This window comes from Podarcis raffonei, chromosome 5, assembly GCF_027172205.1.
Source record: "Podarcis raffonei isolate rPodRaf1 chromosome 5, rPodRaf1.pri, whole genome shotgun sequence".
Taxonomy (NCBI): domain Eukaryota; kingdom Metazoa; phylum Chordata; class Lepidosauria; order Squamata; family Lacertidae; genus Podarcis; species Podarcis raffonei.
In genome coordinates, this window is record NC_070606.1 from 36247158 (window position 1) to 36270602 (window position 23445).

General features: G+C 41.5%; 1 protein-coding gene across 4 annotated transcripts in view; it reads right to left on the minus strand.

Moving 5' to 3' along the window:
• Nucleotides 1–10620: 10620 nt before the first annotated feature.
• The window catches only part of SGMS1 (sphingomyelin synthase 1), a 77539-nt gene continuing 64714 nt past the window's right edge, over nucleotides 10621–23445 (minus strand). For all 4 annotated transcript variants that reach the window (XM_053388621.1, XM_053388619.1, XM_053388620.1 and 1 more), the window contains 3 exons: nucleotides 14789–14942; nucleotides 12886–13052; nucleotides 10621–12255 (listed from right to left, as the gene is read on the minus strand). In XM_053388621.1, coding sequence (XP_053244596.1) covers nucleotides 12076–12255; nucleotides 12886–13052; nucleotides 14789–14942 — 501 coding nt within the window. In that variant the 3' untranslated portion in view covers nucleotides 10621–12075. The remainder of the gene's footprint in view (nucleotides 12256–12885; nucleotides 13053–14788; nucleotides 14943–23445) is intronic.

The window sequence follows — 23445 nt, forward strand, 5'->3', positions numbered from 1 at the left end:
TAGTCCAAGCGGGAGATAACTATAGCATGCACCACTCTGGCGAGACAGCCTGCGTACCAGATGGAGCTGGCAGACAGCTGCCCTGGACACAGAATTGACCTGCGCCTCCATGCACAGCTGTGAGTGCAAAATGACTCCCAGGCTGCGCACCTGCTCCTTCAGGGGCACAGTTACCCCATTCAGGACCAGGGAGTCTCCCACACCTGCCTGTCCCCCCAAATCAGTACCAGAGAGATGGCGGAATAGGAGTTTCACTGGGTGGAGTTAAGCATTCAATGTGTCCTACAATTTAGCAAAACATGGAAAACTTCAATATAGATGAGGTGGGGAAATAAGGTAAAAATACAAATTTGCTTGATATGTACCATTTGGGCATGTCACAGAGTTTACTGTGGCCTGCCACGGGCTTAGAATTGCCCAGGTGCAGAATTTTAGTTGGATTTTAGCCTAGATTAGTAAATCAGCTCCAACTAGCCTTATAGCTCCATGTGGTGTTCAAGGGGCTACTTGGGAGCAGAAAAAGAACAGTGGCACTTCACAGTCTCTCCTAAGAACACTCAGAACAGCCACATGTCCCTGGCAATAGTACACAACAGGGCAACATCACCATTCTTGCGACACTTGGAAACTCTGTTAAATTGATTTATTCCCACCCACAATTCCATTTATTGTTCAGTTTATCATGCTGACACTCAGTTGTCCTTCCCTTTTCACGCTGGGTTGTTTTTGTGAAATAGTTTCAGATGCGCTGAGAAAACTAGAAAACAAACCACTACCCAGACATACCAACCACACCTCAAATCTGTAAGCATGCTAGACAACCAGGCACATTTTTTAGCACATATAAAGACTTGTTTTACTTCTGGCATTCCATGTGCCGACAACTAGAAAGAAGTTTGGGAACCATAAAATCAAACGAACTCTGGTGTTTTTTCAATTATTTTCAGGTGATTTCATTGGTAGGACCAAGGAATTGCTTTTTTTAAAAAGTGTTTTGGTCAAGGTTTTGCAGGAAGTATTCAAGCGCATGTCGAGATTGCACAACTGGAGTGGATTAAAGTGCTCTGTTTGGCCTAACACAATAAATCCACTTTATAAAAAAAACTGGACTTTTTGCAGTTTAGAAAGTAATGGGGAAATTCATTGAAAAGTGTGGGGTGGAGATTCATGGGAAGACATATGAACACTATGCAAGCAAATCAGGATGAGTGCTTGTTTGTTGTCACATCACCTTCCCGTAAACAAGTCAGAACAAACACCCAAGCAAGAAAATACATAGTCTAACCTCTCCATTAGCATTACGCAAGCAAATCAGGATGAACACTCAGTAAACAGGATGTTATAGCCCTGCCTTCTCTAGTGCTGCTCAGACACCTCTTCCTTTCCTTTTCTTGCTTGGTGCGGCTGAAAGCGCTGTCATGCTTTGAAGGGGACTACTTTAAGCTTAGTCCTCCCTAAGAGCAGATGAGGTGGTAAATCTGTTTGTGGACTGTACCATGTCAGATGGAAGGAGGGGTAATGGCAGAGCTTTTTTTTTTCAATTGGAACTCCCTGGAACTGAATTACAGCAGCTCTTAGAAGGTGGAGGTCCTAAAGCTCAACAACCTTGGGTGGGTGCTCAGCAAGTTCCACCACCTCTTTTTTCTAGAAATAAAGCCCTGGGTAATGAAATGGTCAAATGCTCCCTCCCCCCACAGACATTTCTTGCACATAGAAAAGTGGCATGTCCCTTGGACTTTATGGATTGGCACGCCAAGGGTGTCTGATGTAAATGCCCTACACCCACCCTCCCCTTCTTCAGACATAACAGCACCCCAGCCTCTGCAAGCAGGCCTATGCAGAGCTTGTTTAAGGCCTGGGGTATGAGTCTTATTAGAATAAAGTTATAAACTCAAACAAAAAAGCAGCTTATAATTTACTGGGATGCTTTCTTAGGGAGGTCTCTGATTTTATGTGGAACACTAGTGACACCCGGTGGTTGCTTGTACTCATTACAGTTTTACTTTTTTGAACAGTATCTCTACTGCATGCAAGAACAGGCCTAACAACCAAGGTCAATTTAAAAGGAGTATATCAACAAGCCTTCAGGGTTTTTTGGTGTTGTTTTGTTTTTTTGCAGAAATAGAAATGGCAGCAGCAGTAGCAGTAGCAGCAGCAGCAGCAGCAGCAGCAGCAGCAGCAAGTAAGCACATTTCTGACCTTAGTGGCTGTAGAATACAGTGTAAAGATCACAGTTTAATGATTTCCAGAAAGGAGCAGCCAAGTTAGGCATGTCTGGAATGTACTTCGGCACATTTTTGAAAAGGGAATTATTGGGGTTAATGCTATTCTAATACTGTCATAGTACTAGATCTGTTCCACAGAACTTATGCGTTACCTAGCCCTCACATACAAAAGGGAGCATTTTTGTTGTCACGTTGAAGTAAGCTACTGTAGCTAAGCAACTTCTTCAAGTTCTCCCACCAGCCAAACCTGCCCACTGGGTTCTGAGACAGGGCCAGCCATAGCTCAGTGGTAGAGCATCTGCTTTGCATGCCAAAGGTTACAAGTTCAATCCCTGGCATCTCCAGCTAGAGATGGGAATGCTCTTTGTCTGAAGCCCTGGAGAACCACTCACTGACAGTGTTGACAGTACTGAGATGGACCATAATATCTAAGAGCAGGGAAGCTTCCTATATACGAAATGTCTGATGCAGGACATTCTGTTGCCTGAAGCGAAGGGCAAGATGCCACCTTCTCATTCCACATACAAAAATCAACCAGACTGGCAAATTAAATCATATTTCAACACTCTAGCAATGAGACAGTGTATTTTACAACACCTGAAGGCCAACGGCTAACTTAGTGGGTGCAGGGCAAACTATCTCCAAAACAACAGCAATGGACAGTTCACATTCAATAGCTTTACACTGCTATTGCACAAGAAGTTGGATGTTTTTTAAAAAAAATCACTTCAGATCTGGCCCCAACTCTCCTTTATTTTTTGGATTCCTGGCTTGTTCTTTTCATGAGCTCATTTCTGCCTTGGGCATTTTGATGGTTTTTCTGACACAGAATGTGCAAATGAATTCAGTCCCCAACTCCAACCCCTAGCTGATGGATAAAAAACACGTACCCTTCTTTCAGGACACCTACAAATGCAACAGGTAGAAAAGGGCGTTCAATCATCATGTTGTCCCTTCTGTCTTTGAACCTGAAATGGCTATTCATGCATTCTGCTTAATGGATAACTTATCCCTAGAAAATATTTTTGTCAGTAATAATTGGGAGATAATATCCAAGAATTCCATGTGCATTATCCATGCACACACAGAGAGACTGAAAGTGTCAATCAGTATTATCAGCATCTACTAAATGCCTTCCATCCTAAACTCTTTTTATAAGGAAGTTAAAATATACCGTATTTTTCGCTCTATAAGACACACCAGACCACAAGACGCACCTAGTTTTTGGAGGATGGAAACAAGAAAAAAAATATTCTGAATCTCAGAAGCCAGAACAGCAAGAGGGATCGCTGTGCAGCGAAAGCAGTGATTCCTCTTGCTGTTCTGGCTTCTGGGATAGCTGCGCAGCCTGCATTCGCTCCAAAAGACGCACACACATTTCCCCTTACTTTTTAGGAGGGAAAAAGTGAGTCTTATAGAGCAAAAAGTACGGTAATCCAAACATGGAAAAGTTTGAGGAAAGCGAAGGAGAAAGGGATAATGACACATGATCCAGGTTTAGTCTTCTGCAATTGTTAAAAGCCTTGGATGGGATTCATATAAGTTATCCAGCTAGTTTAATAGGGCCCAGCTGAGCATTAACACATGGATACAAATGAGTATTCAGGTTCACATTTGGAGTCTCATTCATTGCACATCTGTAAACCTGCTTGTGCTATCAACATCTCTTGCTAGATTAGATGCTGCTTGCAAGCCTGAATAGGTAAGATAAATTGACATATGGAGGCAGCTTGTTCCAAAGAGAAGAAATAGAAAGCAAAAACCGTCAAAGATGCAACATGAAAGAACAAACCTTAGGCATATAATATGTGTCCACTCTTAAAGAAAACTTCATTAGATCCCTTAGACCTATCCAATTACCGCCCAGTTTCAAATCTTCCATACCTTAGTAAGGTAATTGAGAGAGCGGTTGCTGAACAGCTTGGTAGGTTTCTGGAGGAAACATCGGCATTAGATCCATTTCAGTCCGGTTTCCGTCCTGGTTTTGGGACGGAGACGGCTCTGGTTGCCCTAACAGATGACCTCCGTAGACAACTGGATCGAGGCGGGTCAGGACTGCTGATCCTTTTAGATTTGTCAGCAGCCTTTGACATGGTCGATCATGATCTTCTGGACCACCGCCTCGCAGACGTGGGGATACAAGGCATAGCCCGTAACTGGCTGTGCTCTTTTATCTCTGGTCGGGGACAGAGGGTGGCACTAGGGAGGGAAATGTCGTCGCGCCACTCCTTGGTGTGTGGAGTGCCGCAGGGCGCAATTCTCTCCCCGATGCTTTTTAACATCTTTATGCGTCCCCTTGCCCAGATTACCCGGAGCTTTGGGCTGGGCTGTCACCAATATGCTGATGACACTCAGCTCTATCTGCTGATGGATGGCCACACCGACTCGGCCCCGAACACACTGACCAGATGCTTGGAAGCTGTGGCTGGATGGTTTCGTGGGAGCCGATTGAAACTAAATCCTTCAAAGACAGAGGTCCTATGGCTAGGTCGGGATGGCATGGGGATGAGGGACCAACTCCCTTCTCTTGCGGGGGTCCAATTAGTGCCATTGCCTTCCGTTAAGAGTTTGGGTGTAATCCTTGATGGCTCCCTTTCCATGGAGGCGCAAGTTACAGCAACAGCCAAGGCGACATTTTTCCACCTTCGCCGCATCAAGCGGTTGGTCCCTTACCTTTCCCGCCCCGACCTGGCCACAGTGATCCATGCGACGGTCATCTCCAGGCTTGACTACTGTAATTCGCTCTACGCGGGGCTGCCCTTGAAGCTGTCCCAGAAGCTCCAGCGGGTACAGAATGCTGCAGCGAGGCTCCTCATGGGGTCTCTGCCATGGGAGCATATTCACCCAGTGCTTTTCAAGCTGCACTGGCTCCTGGTGGAGTACAGGGTCAGATTTAAGGTGCTGCTTTTGACCTTTAAAGCCCTTCACGGCCTAGGACCCTCGTACCTACGGGACCGCCTCTCCTGGTATGCCCCACGGAGAGCCTCAAGGTCCATAAATAACAACACCCTAGTGGTCCCAGGCCCTAAGGAAGTTAGATTGGCCTCAACCAGAGCCAGGGCCTTTTCAACTCTGGCTCCAGCCTGGTGGAACGCTCTGCCTCATGAGACCAGGGCCCTGCAGGATCTGATTTCTTTCCGCAGGGCCTGTAAGACAGAGTTGTTCCGCCTGGCCTTTGGCTTGGAGCCAATTTGATTCCCTCCCTCCCTCTCTTTCTTTTTTCTTTTCCTTCTCCTCCTGCGATGAGGCTACATCTTAATATTTTAATGTTCCATTATTTTAATGTTGTATTTTATTTTTGTTTTTAAGTTGTAATCATTCATCTTGTTTTTATTATTGCTTGTAAGCCGCTCTGAGCCCGGCCTTGGCTGGGGAGGGCGGGGTATAAATAAAAAATATTATTATTATTATTATTATTATTATTATTATTATATGTAAGGCAGCCAAAGGTAACAGGGAAACAGATGCCTTGTGACAGGTTTCGCCAGCCTTCTAGTGCTGGGAAGTTGCATAAACACAAGGTCAAAGTCTTCAAAGCAGAATAGAAGGAAAAGCAGCCAGCAGGTTTTTCCCCATGCCAGGAAGTCAATGGTCAAAGCATGAGAGTGCTTAGGAAAGGGTACAGTTCCCCTCTCTGATAAGACTAAGTTACGCATTTGAGGCAAAGGCAAAGATTGACACACCTGCAGTCCTTGGGGTTGTGGGTGGGTGTTTATATATCTGTATCTATAATCCTCTTAAGTGAAAAATTCTCAACAGAGAAGAGCCTTTTTAAAAAGCAGGAAGTCACCAGAGAATTGCTCACCTGAGGCCCCACGAGGCATCATTATGAATTACTTGCTCATTTCCTGAAGTGTTGGAATATTTCTCCTCTGCAAGGAAAGTGTGAAAAGCCTGGAATAAAAATGCAAACAGCCAGATGTCAAATTGTAAGATGCTAATTGACTCGGTGTATAGCATTACACAATGGATAACCTGCCAACATGCAGTTGTAGCCAGCTAACCTCTACACAGAGTAGACCCTTCAAAATGAATAGACCTAAGGTAGTCATCTCCATTAATTTCAGTATGACTAACACTGTACAATACTCAATTGAGGGTGTGATAGTATATCTCTTTTCAACCACCTTCATTGGCTTCCTGTTTGCTTCTCTACTGAATTCAAAGTGCTGGTGCTTATTTATTTACCAAGTTTTACATCCTGCCTTCCTTCAAGGAATTCAAGCTGATTGCATGGGATTCCCTGTGTAACTTCAGCAAAATGGTTGCCTCATGACCCTTCAGATCAAATTTTCACTTTGGAAATGGTGTTTGAACTTGCCAGCAGCTGAGGAATGGATGCTGAAATGGCAGTAAAATCCAGGGGTGTTGTTTTTTTTGTAACCAACTTAGGTTTGCTTACCCTACCTGGAGAGAATGGACCTTGCCTTATTTATTATCCAGGATGCCCTACTTCAATGAACGCTATGTGTGTGTGGGGGGGGGGTGTCTCCTTAGAGATGGTTTGGAAATTTCAGCTGCTCCAAAATGCTGTTTGGGGTCAGTCAGTCAGAGCATATCATATCATGCCCATATTGTTACTTCAGTCTCATTTCTTTATTGAGTTTATGACAGGTGTTACAGTTAAAATGCTTTTGACACTTCATAGCTTAATACTTTGGTTCATGAGCGAGGGACACTTTTCGTCAGTTACCCACACTATTTGCAATTCTACCACTGAGGTACTCCAATTAGTACCCAGGGAGTTACCTCACCCCTTGTTACCGGCTTGGGAATCTTTTCCGAGAAAAACTCTCTCCTCCTGACTGGAATGAGACCCAGGGAGTCTGTATTCCCACTGCTTCTACCTCTCCTGCCTCAGACACAGCCCTCCAGTGAACTCCTGTCTGTTTACCTTCCTCAGACACTCAACCCCATCTTCCTTTCGAAGCTGCGAGGCTCTTTCCTCTTGCTGTGGACGGTCTCCTCAGAACAGATGTTCAATTCAAATCAGATTCTCTCAGACAAACCCTCTCCTAATCCCCACCTCCCATTTCAAATTGAGCCTTCTCTCTCTCAAACTAAACCCTCTCCCTTCTCTGACCCTGTCTAACTCTTGTCCCTCAGAAACTGCTCCTTTTATTCTTCCCTCCAAAGTGCTGTTCCACAACCCCACCCCGCCCCCCGGCTAGCTGTCTTGGTGGTCATCAGGGTCTGGGTGCAATTCTGAAGGACTTCATCACCAGATTTTGGTCTGGTTCCGCTGTCTATCACAAATACTATTATGTTGGTGGTTATATGCAACAAGACCTTCTCAGAGGTGGCCTCACAGCTGTGGAATTTCATCCCATGTGAGGTCAGGCAAGCCCCGCCCCTGGATAATTTTAAACTGGCCTTTTGACGCTAATTGCAAATATTGCTGTATAAATGGCATTGTGGCCTAGTTTCTAAATAGGCTATTTGCTATTTCCCTGCTGGCTTTTAGAAAATACGACACAGATATTTTAAATGGTTTTAAAATGTGTTTTCAAATATAAATCATTGTCAATTAGGGTTTGACGTGAGTGTGGAGAAATTACCATTTAAAATGTGTTTCCTGAGACAGGGTTTTGTTTTTTTAAAATAAGAGTTTGCTGTGGATGTGGGGTTATGTGAAGGATTAAGTTTAAAATACCATGAATCTGAGGGTAGATGGCAGTTGGCAGCTACTCGGTTGCAAAAAGAATGGTCATGGAAAAGCGGGTTCTTTTTATATGAACCAAGAGGATTGTAAAATTTCACTGGGTAGAAATTCTTGGTCACTTATTGGATACAAACAAAGTGGTCTGGTGAGGGGGTAGAATTATATGCCCCTCAAATCTGACTGGTTGGTTGCAAGGGTAGGCTGGCTGGAACATAAAAAGAACCATTCTCAATGTATTTTTGCTCTGCAACACATTTGAAAAGGGCGTGTTCATTCTTCCACTGCTGCTGCAGCAGCTGCTTCTGCCATTTTCATCCCGCACTATTTCAGTTACTTTTGAGTTGAAATCTGACAAACTTTTTTTGTGGTTGCTTTGCACGAGGAACCTGTTAATGCAATGTCGGGGTTATTTGCAATGAATAATACATTGACATTTTATTCTCCTGAGGAAACAACTTTATTTTGAATTCTTTGTTTTGCTGTGCTCATTTGAGGCTGGAACATTTTGTACACTTAGCTGCAGGAACCGGAATAGCTGGTTGCACCCTTCTGCTCCACTTATTAGGATCCCAGCAATAAAATTGTCTAATTTCATACCTACTCCCGTATGTTCCCCCCCCCCTTCACTGCTGATGTAATTATTTTAATCAAAACTGCCCTGTTCCCACAGGCTCAGGCAAACTTACTATTAATAAAGCAACATTTCCTTTGCTTTTTGCTTATCCTCATCATTTACTTAACCTCACTACAAATACTTTTCATTGAAATGATTTTAAACAAAATCTTAAAAATTGTCCTCTGCCCCCCCGGGGGGGGGCAGGGAAAATGAAGCAGGCACTGGGTAGAATGTGCTAATTATTTTGTTCCTATCAGCATCCTATTGGTTGCATAGCGAACTGACGGCAATCTCCAAAGGCAGCCACAGACAGGTAGCAATCCCAGGAGCCCAGTCTGAATTTAAGCAGTGCAGCAGTAACCAAAAGCAAATTGCCATTTTCTGCTAGCTTTGGCATCCTAGCAAAAGCTGGTGTTTCTAGAGAGCAATGCTGCCTGGGTAAGCAGAAACACTGAATCACAGAGAACACCCAAATTGCATCCTTACCTTTTTTAGCTCTCTCCATATCTTCACCCCTATCTTTGTACCATTGTTTCCAGTTCTATCTCTCCCCATGAGCTTCAGTCCTCCAGTTTGAACCAGCTCAGCCACCGGCTCTGCCTACTCTTCCTTGCTACCTCTCGTGCCTACTTCCAAGAGTATCTAGAGAACGGGTAGGTGATGTGGTGCCCTCCAGATGTTTAGTGGACTACAACTCTCATCAGCCCCAGCCAGCATCACCAATGGGCAAGAATGATGGGAGATGCACTCCATTGGTGATATTCCATTAAATATTTGCACCAGTGCAATGGGATTTCCTCCCTCTCCTCCCCTCCTGTGTGACCTGAACCTTTACCAAATCTGCTCTGGAGGGTTGGAGGAACCTCCAGTACAGATTTTGGGGATACATGGTGTGTGTGAGAACAGTCTATTGTACAAGGAGAAATCTTGCATTGGGGGAATGTTCTCCTTATTGTTAGGTTGAATACAAGCCTATTACACCAAGAGGGCACTACGTTGGCTACCCCTGATCTAGATAGTGCTCCCTTTTTGTCTTCATTCAGATCCCCGCCTTTAAGCTTCACCTTGCCGGTAAAACCTTTGGCCTACCCTCTTAAATCACCATCGCAGGCTAAATTTTAAGCTGTGTTTTTATCTTGTGTTCTCGTCCTGTGAACCACACCGGGATCTTTTTATGAAGGGAGGTATATAAATCTAAATAGTAGCAGTAGCGGCATCTAAAGTACATGGATTCATTCATACCCACCCCTTAAGATCAGCTTCTCTCGGCAGAAGCTCGTCTTTTGGGCTTAAGTCTGTACAGCAGCACATAGACTGATAAGATTTCAACCAGCGCTGGCAACAGGGCCCTATATTGTTACAAGTTCCTTAACATGCATCCCAAGCTGCCTATGGCTGGAAACGAGGATACTGGACTTTGATGGGCTACTTGCTTCACCTAGTGTTCATTGCAGTTTGAATCTGAAGCTGCAAGCAAGAACCGACTGCAACCAGTGCACAGAGTTGGTGTTTGGTGTTGCCACAGTCATCCCCACCATTAAGGAGAAAACTCCCAACTGATGCAGCAAGCTGGAGAGATGAAATGGCACAATAAGAGCATTTTGGAAAGCAGATGAAAATGATGCTGCAAAAGAAATGCAGGAGCCAGGTGGGAACACTCAGTAAGGTGTCGGATAGGTGTGAAAGCATGAGATCCACTACATTTAGAACAGGTTTAAACATATTAAAATTCTGGACCCACTTTCAATAAGGCACAGGATTGATGTTTGTTTGTTTTCTTTTACCATATACCATTCCTCCCCCCCTTTTTACACCCTTACATTATCCAGAGACACAGAAAGAGAGAGGAAGCTAAAAGTATATTGTTCATAATCATAGCATAGGTTGCTTTGTGGACAAAAAGAACTACTTTTAATTATATAGTTTCAAAATTCCGAGGGGTAAAGAGAAAAATCATATATTGTTTGTTTGCAGAACTCAGCATAGCTAAAATTGTACAACCCTTCTAGAAAAGCTGAACATTTAAAGCCAAGTTTTAAAGCCAAGCCAAACAGAATGAGCCCCACAAAAAGCCAAAGCCAACACAGATGGCATTAACATTATAAAAAAGAGACTACTTGTTTAAAAGCCTTTTTATTTTCCTTCACCATTATTGTTTTACAATACAAATTTCACCTTGTTGAACACACAAAAAAACCCTACAGAAGATAACTCTGTTTCACGTAAAATACAGAATGAATATATATATTTTTATATAGATAGATAGATATATGCTTCTTCATTCTTAAAAAACTATTTTGTTCTGCACGTTGGCAAGTATAGGATAGAATACTTCCCCCAGACACAATATGTATGGCAGGACTGAAATTTTAGAGTTACATGCAGTTTCTGCACAATTCTGTTTTCAAGAAATCAATTGTTTTTCAACAAAATTTTTCATTCAGGGATGAGACATTGTTTATAGTTTGATTTTTGATTTGCTAATCATTTGGGGAGAAAAATAATTTTATAAAAAGGAATCCATAGCTGTTTTCTTGCTATAGTTAAAATCCATGTATGGAATGGACAATAAAATAATTTAAGAAGCAAATTTCACTCTAACATCTCCACAATATGTGAAGACTTGATTATGGTATTTGGTTTTTCTTCCAATTTAGTCATCTGAACATTGCAAGCAGATTCCCAATTTAATTTAGATATAAAATCAAAATTTAGTAATGTATACAATACATATAATATTTGTTTCATGGAATACTTTATTTTAAATTAAAACTTGTAAAGACTGCCTACTGACCATACTATCAAGACAAGAAAGGCACTAGAAACAGATACATCTCTCTCCCAAGAAGCTTTTTTTTATTTTAACTCTTTTCTCTGACATGTAAAAATCTTTTTTAGATTTTATTTTTACGCATATCATTTTGAAAAATAAAGTTAGGAAATACTTAGAAAAATCACTTTACAACAGAATAATTTTTTTGCACTTTTTGACACTGTCACTGCAGATTTACAAAATCAAAGTTTACCAAACCTTTCTGTGTCTATCATTAGTAGCTTCAGTGAAACAGGTAGAAAGATTCCTGTATATTATTATCCCAATCAGGTATTTAGAAACCTTCATATAGACATTTGCTAGAAAATGGCTTACAGCCCAATCTTTGGGGCAAGAGATATGAAAATTATGTTTTCCCAAGAAAATAATACGCTTTGTTCCCAGACGAGACTGGAAAGACCAGAACTTATGATATAAAAGCCTCTTTTTCTGTTTACGCTGCTGCATCATATACAAAGAAACATGGTGATGAGCAATGCAAATCCAAAATCTATTAACAAGAAATGTATACAGTGCATGATAATTTACGGTTTCCTTATTGTTGTCCATCGCAGATCCTTTGGAGAGAGAAAAAGATCACAGTGCTTACCAGGTAAGAGACTAGATTACAGTCAAGGTAATGGTTAAAAGGTAGAGGAAAGGGAGCAGTTCAGTTTTTATGGCATCTCTTCTTGCGGAGTTCTTAGCACTTTTGGACAGTTCTTTTGCCATCTCTTCTTCTTCTTCTTTTTTGTAGCTGTTATGTGTCATTCACCAATCTGCTGTACTTAGGCTGTCTACCCAGTCGGAGAGCTTGCCAGGAAAATGGCCAGTGGTAAGAGCGTGGGACAATGCCCGGAACATTCTTTTCAAAGTACTGGAAGGGTCTATACCACCACACTCGTGCAAGGAGGTTTGTCTGGGAAGCTTCTTTTAGCACCTGCAAAACAACAGTGTTTACAAATGAAGCCTCAATAAAGGAAAACCCACAGGCAGCAGTTTATTTGCTCTTCCAATATATTTCATGCCTGAAACACATTATTAGGGTCCCATTATGACTACTACTTTTTGGGGCTGGGGGACAGCAGAAACACAGGGGAGAGCTTGCTATGTACCCCATCACACCAACAGAAAAGATGAGCACAACAGAAGTGGCACATGGAAACTATGATTTAAATGTGCTTTGCTTCAGGAACTCTTTTTCCTTATCATACCTTATTATATCTTGGGAAGCAATCAATGTTTTTGCATACTATCTATTAAAAATGGTTTCACATCTTAGAACAAAAAAAAACCCCTGTCCCTGACTGTTTCACAAGTAGGAAAGCACCGAGCAGGAAGTACTTAACATATTTAGGACAAGCCTGAAAGGCAGATATGAGTAGCCAAACTTGTTTGAGCTTGTTGCTTCTCACTCTCCCCCCAAGTCCCCTCCTCATGACAGAAAGTGTGAATGTACACACATATATATATTGCCTTCCCAGAGGGTCTGGATAAAAAATCAGATCCAGTACAAGAACAAATGTATTGGAATAGGTCAGCTTAAGCTATTGGGGGAAGAGAGACTCACTTGTTGGTTGGCCATTGTGTGATACCACCAGAAAAGTCTTGTAGTGATGTAGTAAGCCACCACCACATCCACAGTGTAGTGGTCGTGAGCCAAGAGGATACAGAACATCCCCACTAAGCTGAGAGTCCAACAAACCCAATGATACCACCAGAGTCGCCGAGGTGAATCTGAAGGCAAGGAAAGGTGGAAAGCATTAATGCCATGCACATAGCACATTCTCCTTCACAGGATGAAGAATTAAACACAGTATCATAAGCTGAACATCTTCAAATGGGATAACCCTCAGCATTCTGTGGAATGGAAAGAGGATAGTAACAATATCATAGATATCTGTGGCTTCAGAACTCTAGCTGCCATTGCCTCCCTGAGAACGTTTCAGGGAATAGTGCAGCCATTCAAATGAGAGCTCAATTTAAGTATGCATTTCTTGTTTACTTACTATTGCTATCATTGTCACTACAATTTATTACCTGCCCTTCTTCACCCCCAAGCCCCAGGGTGGGTTACCACAATTAAAACACAGTATTAAAAGAAGTTTTAAGCAATTTAAAATTGCCAGACACACTTCTGTTGGAAGGGAGTTTCACAGCCTAGGGTCTGCCACAGATAATGCCTCTCCCTGGACCATCACCCTCCAAGCTTCTGAAGGCTGTGGAAGGGTGCTCCCTCCAATGATCTTACTATCCAAGGCAGTCTGTAGGGAATAAGGTGGCTTTTTTTCCAGATTTTTGGGGCCTAAGTCATTTAGGGCTTTAAACACTAACATGAACACATGAATTGAGCCCAGAAACTTACTGGCAACTTGTGCAGCTGTTTTAAACAGGGGTCATATGAGATCTGAAGGGAACCACAGACCACTGCACTCCCTCCATCTCTCCCTCAATAATTGTTATCAAGCACGGCTAGCAAAGTGGTCTGAAACCAGACTGGAATGGATCCAAATAACCAGCTTCCTCCAAGCATGCCTGAAGCTGGACTGCCACCAGCTTCTTGAGCACCTTGGCGGAATGGGATGGGGTGGGGGAATGGGGTGTTTGCAGGCTTTATCAATGGTGTTTCAAATATATGCAATTTCACTTACACACGCAGTGCCTCAGAACATAAATGGGGAGTTGCCTGTATACTGTACTAGTTTCCACTTTTAATAAGCAGTTATCAGCCATAAAGCATACAAAAACAAAATTGAAAGAACCAAAATGAATGGGAGGATCATGATTCTCCAAGAATTACAAGTGTATGGGTATTTATTGATGCTTCAACTCTGCAACTGGTTTATAAACGGCTAATACTGAAATTTGGTAGCAGAGAATTAATCATGACAAAGGGAACCAAAGACTTAGGCTAATCTTCTTCCAATCTCAGTTGCTTTAGAGTTGAATTGGTTTTCCCATTAATCTTGGCTGCAGATCAGAAATGACTGAGCCAGCCACACCAGACCAGCATAACTGTATTAGCATTCAGATGTGATGTCAGGTAAAACTTTTATTCAGCAACTATTTTCCTTGGAAAATACATTAACATAGACTACACTCCAATCCCAGTAAACAAATATTATTAAGATGAGATGTGCCTTTCCTTTTCCCCCAGTTTCTTTTACACCGTAAGTTGTTGTTGTCATAATAAGAGAAGGATGAGAATGCTGTGCAATGAGTTTGGATAGAAGGGCTAAATTACATTTTAATCCCATTGTATGTTCCCCTAAAAACATGCTCAAAGGAAGGCTAGCGTTCTTTGTTAAGAGTTTCTGTGTTTACTTTCATTGTTGGATATTTATTTCCACTGACATACTTTTTAGCAAAAATATCAAGGTACAAAGCGCTAACAGCAAGGCAGTATTTTATAGTGTGTTCTCATATTAACCAAGATACATTTTTTAGTCCGAAACTGAAAAAGTCAAACTTACACTCTTTGATAAATAAGTATGTGAGTGTTAGCATAACTGTGTGACCGCTGAACAAGTAGTCACCACACAGATCGTGTGATCCTGTGATGGACAGCCCGCCTCCAGCAAGCATCTTCATTATCCTCCTCATGTGCGATTCCCAGTCTCCAAAGAGCTGGTGGAAGGAGAGGGGGGAGGAAACATCAGCACATTTCATCGATACCATTTAGAATAATCTTATAAAAGAAAGCTTAATTTACATTCAGAACCTGGCAATTAAAATAAATAAATCTTATTAGGCATTAAAACTCTATACCACTTAATGTATCATAGCATTCAATAAATATCTTTTTTAAACACACACACACACACACACACGATCCTAAGAAGCCAACAACCATGTCTTTGCATTCATGAATTTTTCAGCAAGGGAAAGGCTTAAGAATTGAAATAATATCACTTTAATTATTTCAACTGCAAATGCATGAGTAATTAAAAATATAGGGTTGTATCGAACAAAGCCATCCCATTAGCGCTAGGACTTCTGCTTGCATAATTGGATTTCTTCTCCTTTGCTCATACCTTCCCTGCCCCTCCCTCCAAATCAGCTCCAGAGGGTTGAGGAACCCCCTGAACACATTTGGGAGGCATTCAGAGAGAAGAACTCCCACTGCACAGGTGCTAATAGTATGACTTTGTTCGATACAACCCAAAGCCAAAAAAGCAAATTACTTGCCCAGAACCATCATTTGCTAGGTTTGAATAATTTGGCGAAAGAGAAATCAATTGGCATCTTCTTTAAAGAAGCTTGTTGGCTAATAAGAAATGGCTGGCATGCATGTTATCCTCCGTGGCTACTATGTACATAAGGCAAGATCCAGCCAGTGTTGCACACTTTTAATTGCCAATGGTCTCACATGTTAAACACATGCCTATTAAACATTATAAATCTCGCCTGAAAAATCATGATATTGGAATTCATAAAACATCTGGGATTCACATTGGCTTCTGAGATCATTACTCTCACTGCTATTACATTTCTCTCTCTCTCTCTCTCTCTCTCTGAGATTTCCCTGTGATTTCCCTGTGCAACAAAAGGAGCTAAAGATACCGTATTTTTCGCCCTATAGGACGCACTTTTTCCCCTCCAAAAATGAAGGGGAAATGTGTGTGCGTCCTATGGGGCGAATGCAGGCTTTTGCTGAAGCCTGGAGAGCGAGAGGGGTTGGTGTGCACCGACCCCTCTCACTCTCCAGGCTTCAGGAGAGCCGCAGCGCCAGCCCCACAAGGTCGGGGGACAGCGGGGAGGCGGAACGCCGCCATCCCGCTGTCTCCCGATGTGGTTTGGAGGCTGACGGGGAGACGCGTGCTTCTCCCCGCCGCCAGCCCCGCAAGCTCCGGGGACAGCGGGGAGGCGCAGCGCGTCTTCCCGCTGCCCCCGGACCTGGTCTGCAGGCGGGCGGCAGGGAGAAGAGCGCTTCTCCCCGCTGCCTGCCCCGCAAGCTCTGGGGACAGCTGGGAGGCGCAGCGCGTCTTCCCGCTGTCCCTGGACCTGTTCTGCAGGCGGGCGGCGGGGGAGAAGAGCGCTTCTCCCCGCTGCCGGCCCCACAAGCGCTCTTTTTTTCTTTATTTCCCCCCAAAAAAACTTAGTGCGTCCTATGGGCCGGTGCGTCCTATGGGGCGAAAAATACGGTAATTAACAGGCTGTAAGCAGCTCACCTCCAATGACCATGCCTGGGAGCATATCTTAACAGCAGATAAATGGCCATTCAGATACAATAAAATAAAAGTAGCAAGGAATAGCGAAATGTTTATAAGTGCTCCCATTTAAAATCCTGTCCCTGCCCCCAACCGGGTGTGCATGGCTCACAATGTTAAATGATGCCCATTACTGTGTAGAAAAAGTGTTCCCGCTCAAGCCATGTAAATGGGTAACTTGTCTGTATTCTCTCAGTAGCTATAAAGGCATAATTGAGAATGGTTTGTAAACTGTGGCAGCACACTGTGGAATGAAAAGGAGAGATGTAGAGCTCCTCCTAGAAGAACAGCTGTTCAATCTTGTATCTAGCACTTGCCTTCTATAATATACAAGTGCTGGAACACAGACAATAAACCAATAGCAACCATGTATGAGATGTTCCTTATAAGTACCATGGCTTCATATTATTTCAGCCAAATAGTAATTAAACTTGTCAAACTGCAATATCCAGTGGAGCCCTGCAGGCACTAACTCTGCATGAATCGGGTCAAAACAGATAAACAGGAAGCTCCAGCTGCCTCTCACAAGCTGCTCGCCATCGTCTTGGATTCCTCTCACCCCAACATTAGTTCTACAAAATAAGAAGGTTCACCTTTGGATATACAAGTGTATACAAGCCTTGGTCTGCAGGATTTGTACATCGACACCAATGACTGTTTTGGCATCCAATAAAGACCTACAGGTCCACTGGAATAGTATGCTAACCCTTGACATGGTATATTTAGGAGCTCCTCTTTCTCTATCCCAGGGGTGACAAACTTGCAGCCATCCAGCTGTTGTGGGAGCCTCATCTGCTCTAACTAGCATAGCCAATTGTCAGGGATTATGGGATCTGTAGTTTAGCATCATCTGTAGGGCCACTTCTCCTTAGGTTTGTTTAGAAACAGGGAGCTTTGCGATGGCAAGGCAAACAACGGACAAGAGATTCACAAAAACCTTGCTGCAAATGGCATGCACAGTGCTTGAGAAAACATTATGCAGTGAAGAATATAACTCTTTCCCGTTATTGTGTCTGCCCTCTATCATGCAATGAAGACTTATAGAGGATTGTTGAGGCTACTCCTCTTCCAGTGACAGAGTTATGGCATGTTTGTGGGATATTGTGCAGATAGCAACGCTTGCATGTATATAATCTGAAATGCCATTGGTAGAACAAGGTTGATGCCAGAGATAGCAACAACAACCTCCTGTCATGCTTGCTTGTACAACCAACGGACCTCATCTGTCCTGCTTGGTGAAAATCACTAAGCATCCCCAGTGCTCTACTGCATGGTATAAAAGTAACAATTGCCACTGAAGATGGTAGTCACAAACAATCCCATAAATTATGAACCAGTCTTTTGCATTTTCATTTCAGGGATGGTGACTTGATGGTTGCAACTCAGCTCCTGACTACCCTGGCTTTTCAAGGATTTTTATTTATTTATTTAGCAGGATTTATATACTGTTTAATCATCAAAACCTAAGTGAGTTACAAAATTTACTAATAAAACTCAGGTATTCCAACACAAAGTTAGCCTAAAGGTTTTCAAAATAAAATCAAAGAGTTTTTTAAAATAGGCATTGTAAATCAAACTACATGTTTAAACACATGTCAAATGCATGTCTCTAGGCAGGTTCCTCAAAAACAAGCAAAAAAACAACCCTTTCTAGTGGTTTCTGAAAACAGTACAGCAAAAGCACCTGCCTAATATCAATGGGCAAGGAGTTCCAAAGTGTACTGTAGGCGCCACTGCACTGAAAGTGATGATTCCCGGCGGCTTCCGGTTCAGCGTGACTCTGAGCTAGGCGGGGGTTTTTTCCTTAGGGAAGAATCCCGAGCTTTTCGGAGAAAATAGGGGTTCCACAGGGCGCCGTGGTCCCCTGAAAAGTATCTGGTGGGCGTTCAGATACACTGGTTCCCGCGGAGCTAAAAAGCGGACCTCCCGGCCGTCAGGTAACTCCGTTTCGGAGCGAAGAGTACAGCGGGGGGAGAAGCGGGCTGAGGGAAGCCATAGCTGTCTCCGAAAAAGCGAAGCCCCGAGCCTGCAGGAGAAGCGCTGGATTCTCAAAAGAAAGAAATTCGAGCTTAAAAAGGATAAAATTAAAGTGGATGTCATTTAAGGAAAGACTCGAAGAAGAGGAAGTCAAAAAGAGCTCGACTTTTATCTGAAATCAGCGTGGACGCAGAGACCTAAACAAAGCGGAGGAAAGTGTAAGTGACGCTAGCGGTCAAAGTTCTTCTCCCCGCTCTACGTTCTTTAAGACTACTTTAGAGGATACAAAATAACTGGCAAGAGAGGAAAGTAGAGGGGGAGCAAAGAGGCAACATTTGGATACTATTTGATACGACCCAGCCCTCTATTGAGATAGTGGAAAAGAGGAGGAATTCAGCCTCTCTCCTGAAAGCTCTGAGGAACGGAAGACTCCATTGTGTTACGGCGTGGACGCCATTACTTACTGTTTTTGCATGTCTCAGAGGAGGGAGGGAAGGGAGGGTACGGCGTCGGTGCTCTCTCCCCCTCCCCCTGAAGCTTTGAAACTCCGAAATATTAATAGGTGGAACTAAGCAATTTAAATAGACGGACTGCAGTGGATACTGCATTTCCCTCTTTGAGGAAAGGAATTGGAAAATCCCCTCCTCTCCCCCTCTTTTTTTTCTCTTTTCTGTGTGCTGTCCTTTATTACTCTGTGGTTGGTAGACCCCTGGTGGACGGGAGAGAAACTACAACTCATTTTGATAGTACTTGCTAATCTCTCTGGGCTGGCTTAACGTCTCTGAAAGTTGGACTTAAATACATGAGGGAAGAAAGTTGGTATGTTTGAACTTCTTCGGGACCCTCTTGTTGATCTCATTCGCAGTGGAATTTAGCCCAATTGAGGGCAAGAAGATAAAGAAGAAAAAGAGTGGTTCTATTAAAAAGATATTTCTCTCTTTTCTTATCTTTTTTCTTCTTTGCAAAAGATATCATAAGGAATAGACTATTTTGAGGTAGGAAGAATTGACTTAACTACCGACGGATCTGGCCCAGCTTCAAACCTCGGATATTATGACTGGAATATAATTTGAACTCTGATCTAAGTCCTGAACTTTGATTTTGGGATTTTTATTTTTATTTTTATTTTTTTTTTCTTGGTGGGACGTTGGACTACTTTATAGTGGGTTAACCTAATTGGTGACACCAAGAGGGAATTATTGGAGTATTACCTTAAATCATTTAGTGGAATTGGTTGTGAGTTTTGTAAAGATTTATAGAATTGAATTATCATAATTATCATTACCTTTTTACATTTAATTGAAAATGTCCTACCCACCAAAGAAAGGTGGGAATGGGGGGACTCCAGTAGAAAGAAAGGGGTCCAAGCCAGAATCAGACTTCAGATCGGAAATCTTAAAAATGTTTGCAGAAATTAGACAAAGTGAGAAGAATCTAGAAACAAAAATAGAACAAGTAGACTTAAAGATAGGGAAAATGGATAAGAAAATAGATGAAACTGTAAATGAATTGAAAGGCCAAATTAAAGAGGTATCCAAAAGAACTCATGTATTAGAGGAGGGAATGAAAAAGACAAAATTGGAAATGAAAGAACTAAAACGTGAAGATGGTAAAATTAGAGTAGGCCTCTTAGAAACTAATAAATCACAAGAAGAAATGTGGGATGCGATCTCTATGAACGAACTTAGACAACGGGAAATTAATTTAAGGATGAGAGGGGTCCCAGAAAATCAAGGTGAAAATATTAGACAAAAATTAGTAACAGAATTGGCACAATGGTTGGAGTACCAAATAGAAGAGATAGCAGGCATGGTACAGAATGCTTTTAGAATGAAAGTGAGAACGACTAAGGCAAGAAGACTGCCTGGGGATTGTCTGATAACCTTTAAGGATAGAGATATGAGGAATTTGGTACTCCAAAAAAATAGAGAAAAAAGACTAATGATAGATGGGAGTTATATAATTATTTTTAAAGACATTCCAATTAGACTGCTAAAACGAAGAGACCCTTATAAGCCACAGGTGCAAATTCTTAAAAAGAATAATATAGAATTCAAATGGGAGTTCCCGGAGGGGATCTCCTTCACTTACAAAAACAAGAGACACAGATTGACCAGCCCGGAAGAGATAGGTAAATTTCAGAGGAAATATAAGGAATTGTTAATAGAGGAAGAAGAAGAACTTAAAGGAGCAGTAGGAGGAGTGGAGGTTAAAGGTGTGAAGGATTTGGGGGAGAGGAAGAAATTGGGAGAAAGGCTAGAGGGAGAGGAGGAAGAGGAGGGAGAGGAAGAGGAAGAGGAGGAAGAAGAAGAAAGATTATAAAGAACTACTTTATAGGAAAAAAAAATTTTTTTTTGATTATTCGGAAATAAAATGGCGTTAAAATTGTGGAACTGGAATATTAATGGACTGAATGATAAAAAAAAACGGAATAAGGTGGAACAATTTCTAAAGAAAAAAAATTTAGATATAATCTGTTTGCAGGAGACACACGTGGCGAAAAGGCATAGGAGAATTTTGGTTAATAAAAGACTTGGAAATGAATTTATATCATCAGATAAAAAAAAGAAAAGAGGAGTGATATTGTATATAAAAAGTAAAATTGAGGCTCAGCAAGTATTTAAGGATGAGGAGGGAAGAATTATAGCTGTCCAAATCAACTGGCAAGGTGAAAAACTAATAATTGTTGGGATCTATGCACCTAATGGAAACAAAACGGACTTTTATAAAAATTTGGAAGAAAAACTGTTGGAATATGTAGACCAAAAGATAATTTTGATGGGTGATATGAACGGGGTAGTGTCAATAGAAATGGACAGACTGAGAGACAGTGGGACAAAAGAAGGTAAATTACCTAAAACATTTTTCGAAATGGTTAAAGATTGTAACCTAATTGATATTTGGAGACTGAAACACCCGCTGGAAAAACAATTTACCTTTTATTCAGAACCAAATCAGTCGATGTCCAGAATTGATCAAGTCTGGATTTCGAGTGAACTAACTCCAAGAATTACTCAAGTGGAAATTGAACCAAGAGTAATCTCAGATCATAGCCCAATCAAATTAGAACTTAAAGGCTTTGAAGAAAGATCATTTAGGTGGAGAATAAATGAAGGCCTATTTGATGATCAAAATTTTATCCAAGAGGCACAGAAGAAAGTGAGTGATTACTTTGTGGATAACTGTAATAAAGGAACGAAGATGAGTATAGTATGGGACGCAAGCAAGGCAGTGATGAGGGGGTTTTTTATACAGAAAAATTCATTCAAAAAGAAGAACAGAGAGAAAGCAAAGACAGAGATCTTAAAACAAATTACGGAAAATGAGAAAAAACTAATTAAAAAACCAAATAATATAAGAATTAAACAAAGCATTAAAGCTCTGCAAACTCAGTTTGCAATGATAATAAACAAAGAAGTGGAATGGAACATCAAAAGATTTAGACAAAAAAATTTTGAATTTGCAAATAAATCAGGAAAATGGCTTGCTTGGCAGATTAAGAAAAGGAAAGAACAAAGTACAATAAATAACATTAATGTGGATGGAGAAGAGATAACTAGCCCTAAGGGTATTAGAAAAGGATTTTTGGACTTTTATAGACAGTTGTATAAGAACAAAGAAAAGAACAGTATGAGGAAAATAGAAAGATATTTAAAAGGAAAAGAGGTGCAAAAGATTCCAACAGAGGTAACAGAAAGGCTGAATACCCCGATTAATAATGAGGAAATTAAGGAGGTAATAACAGAATTGAAAAATGGGAAATCCCCAGGACCAGATGGGTTTACAGCAAGGTACTATAAAGAGTTGAGAACAGTCCTAACAACACCATTAAAAGAAGTAATGAACAATATTCTAAAAGAGAGAGAGATTCCGGGGACTTGGAAAGATGCATTTATAACCTTTATTCCAAAAGAGGATGCGGACCAAACACAAGTAAAGAATTATAGACCGATTTCCCTATTAAATACGGATTATAAAATCTTTGCAGGAATAATGGCGAAGAGATTAAAAAAGGTGTTACAAGAAATCATCCATGAGGACCAAACGGGTTTTCTTCCTGGCAGACAGATGAGAGACAATGTGAGGAATATAATAAATACTTTAGAATATCTGACAGCTAGGAACGAAAGACAGGCAATGTTAATATTCGTTGATGCCAAAAAGGCATTTGACAACGTATCATGGGATTTTATGTTGAAAAACATGGAATATATGGAATTGGGGAATGATTTCTTGAATGGAATTAAGGCAATATATACTGATCAAAAGGCGAAATTGATAGTGAATAATGTGATAACAGAAGAAATTAAAATATCAAAAGGTACCAGACAGGGCTGTCCGCTTTCACCCCTGCTGTTCATAATGGTCTTGGAGGTTTTGCTGAATTCAATTAGGAAAAATGAAAGGATAAAGGGGGTGGCAGTAGGCCAAAATGAATATAAAGTCAAGGCCTTTGCCGACGACTTGGTAATAATGGTGGAAGATCCGATGAATAGTGCCCTTGAAGTGTTGGAGGAGATTGAAAAGTTTGGTGAGGTGGCAGGCTTTAAGTTAAATAGGAAAAAAACTAAAATTATAATCAAAAATATGGACCAAACAATGACTGAAGTGCTGCAGCAACAAGTGGGTATTGAAGCTGTAAAAAAGGTTAAATATCTGGGAATATGGATAACACCAAAGAACATCGATTTGTATCAAAATAATTATGTTCCGGTGTGGAATCGAATTAAGAAAGATTTGGAGGGATGGGGGAGGTTAAAATTATCTTTTTGGGGCAGAATCTCAATGGTAAAGATGAACGTGCTCCCAAGGATGCTATTCTTATTTCAAATGATCCCAATATTAAAAGGAGTAAAGATATTTGAGGAATGGCAAAGAATGATTTCAAGATATGTCTGGCAGGGCAAAAAGCCGAGAATTAAATATAAATTGTTAACAGATGC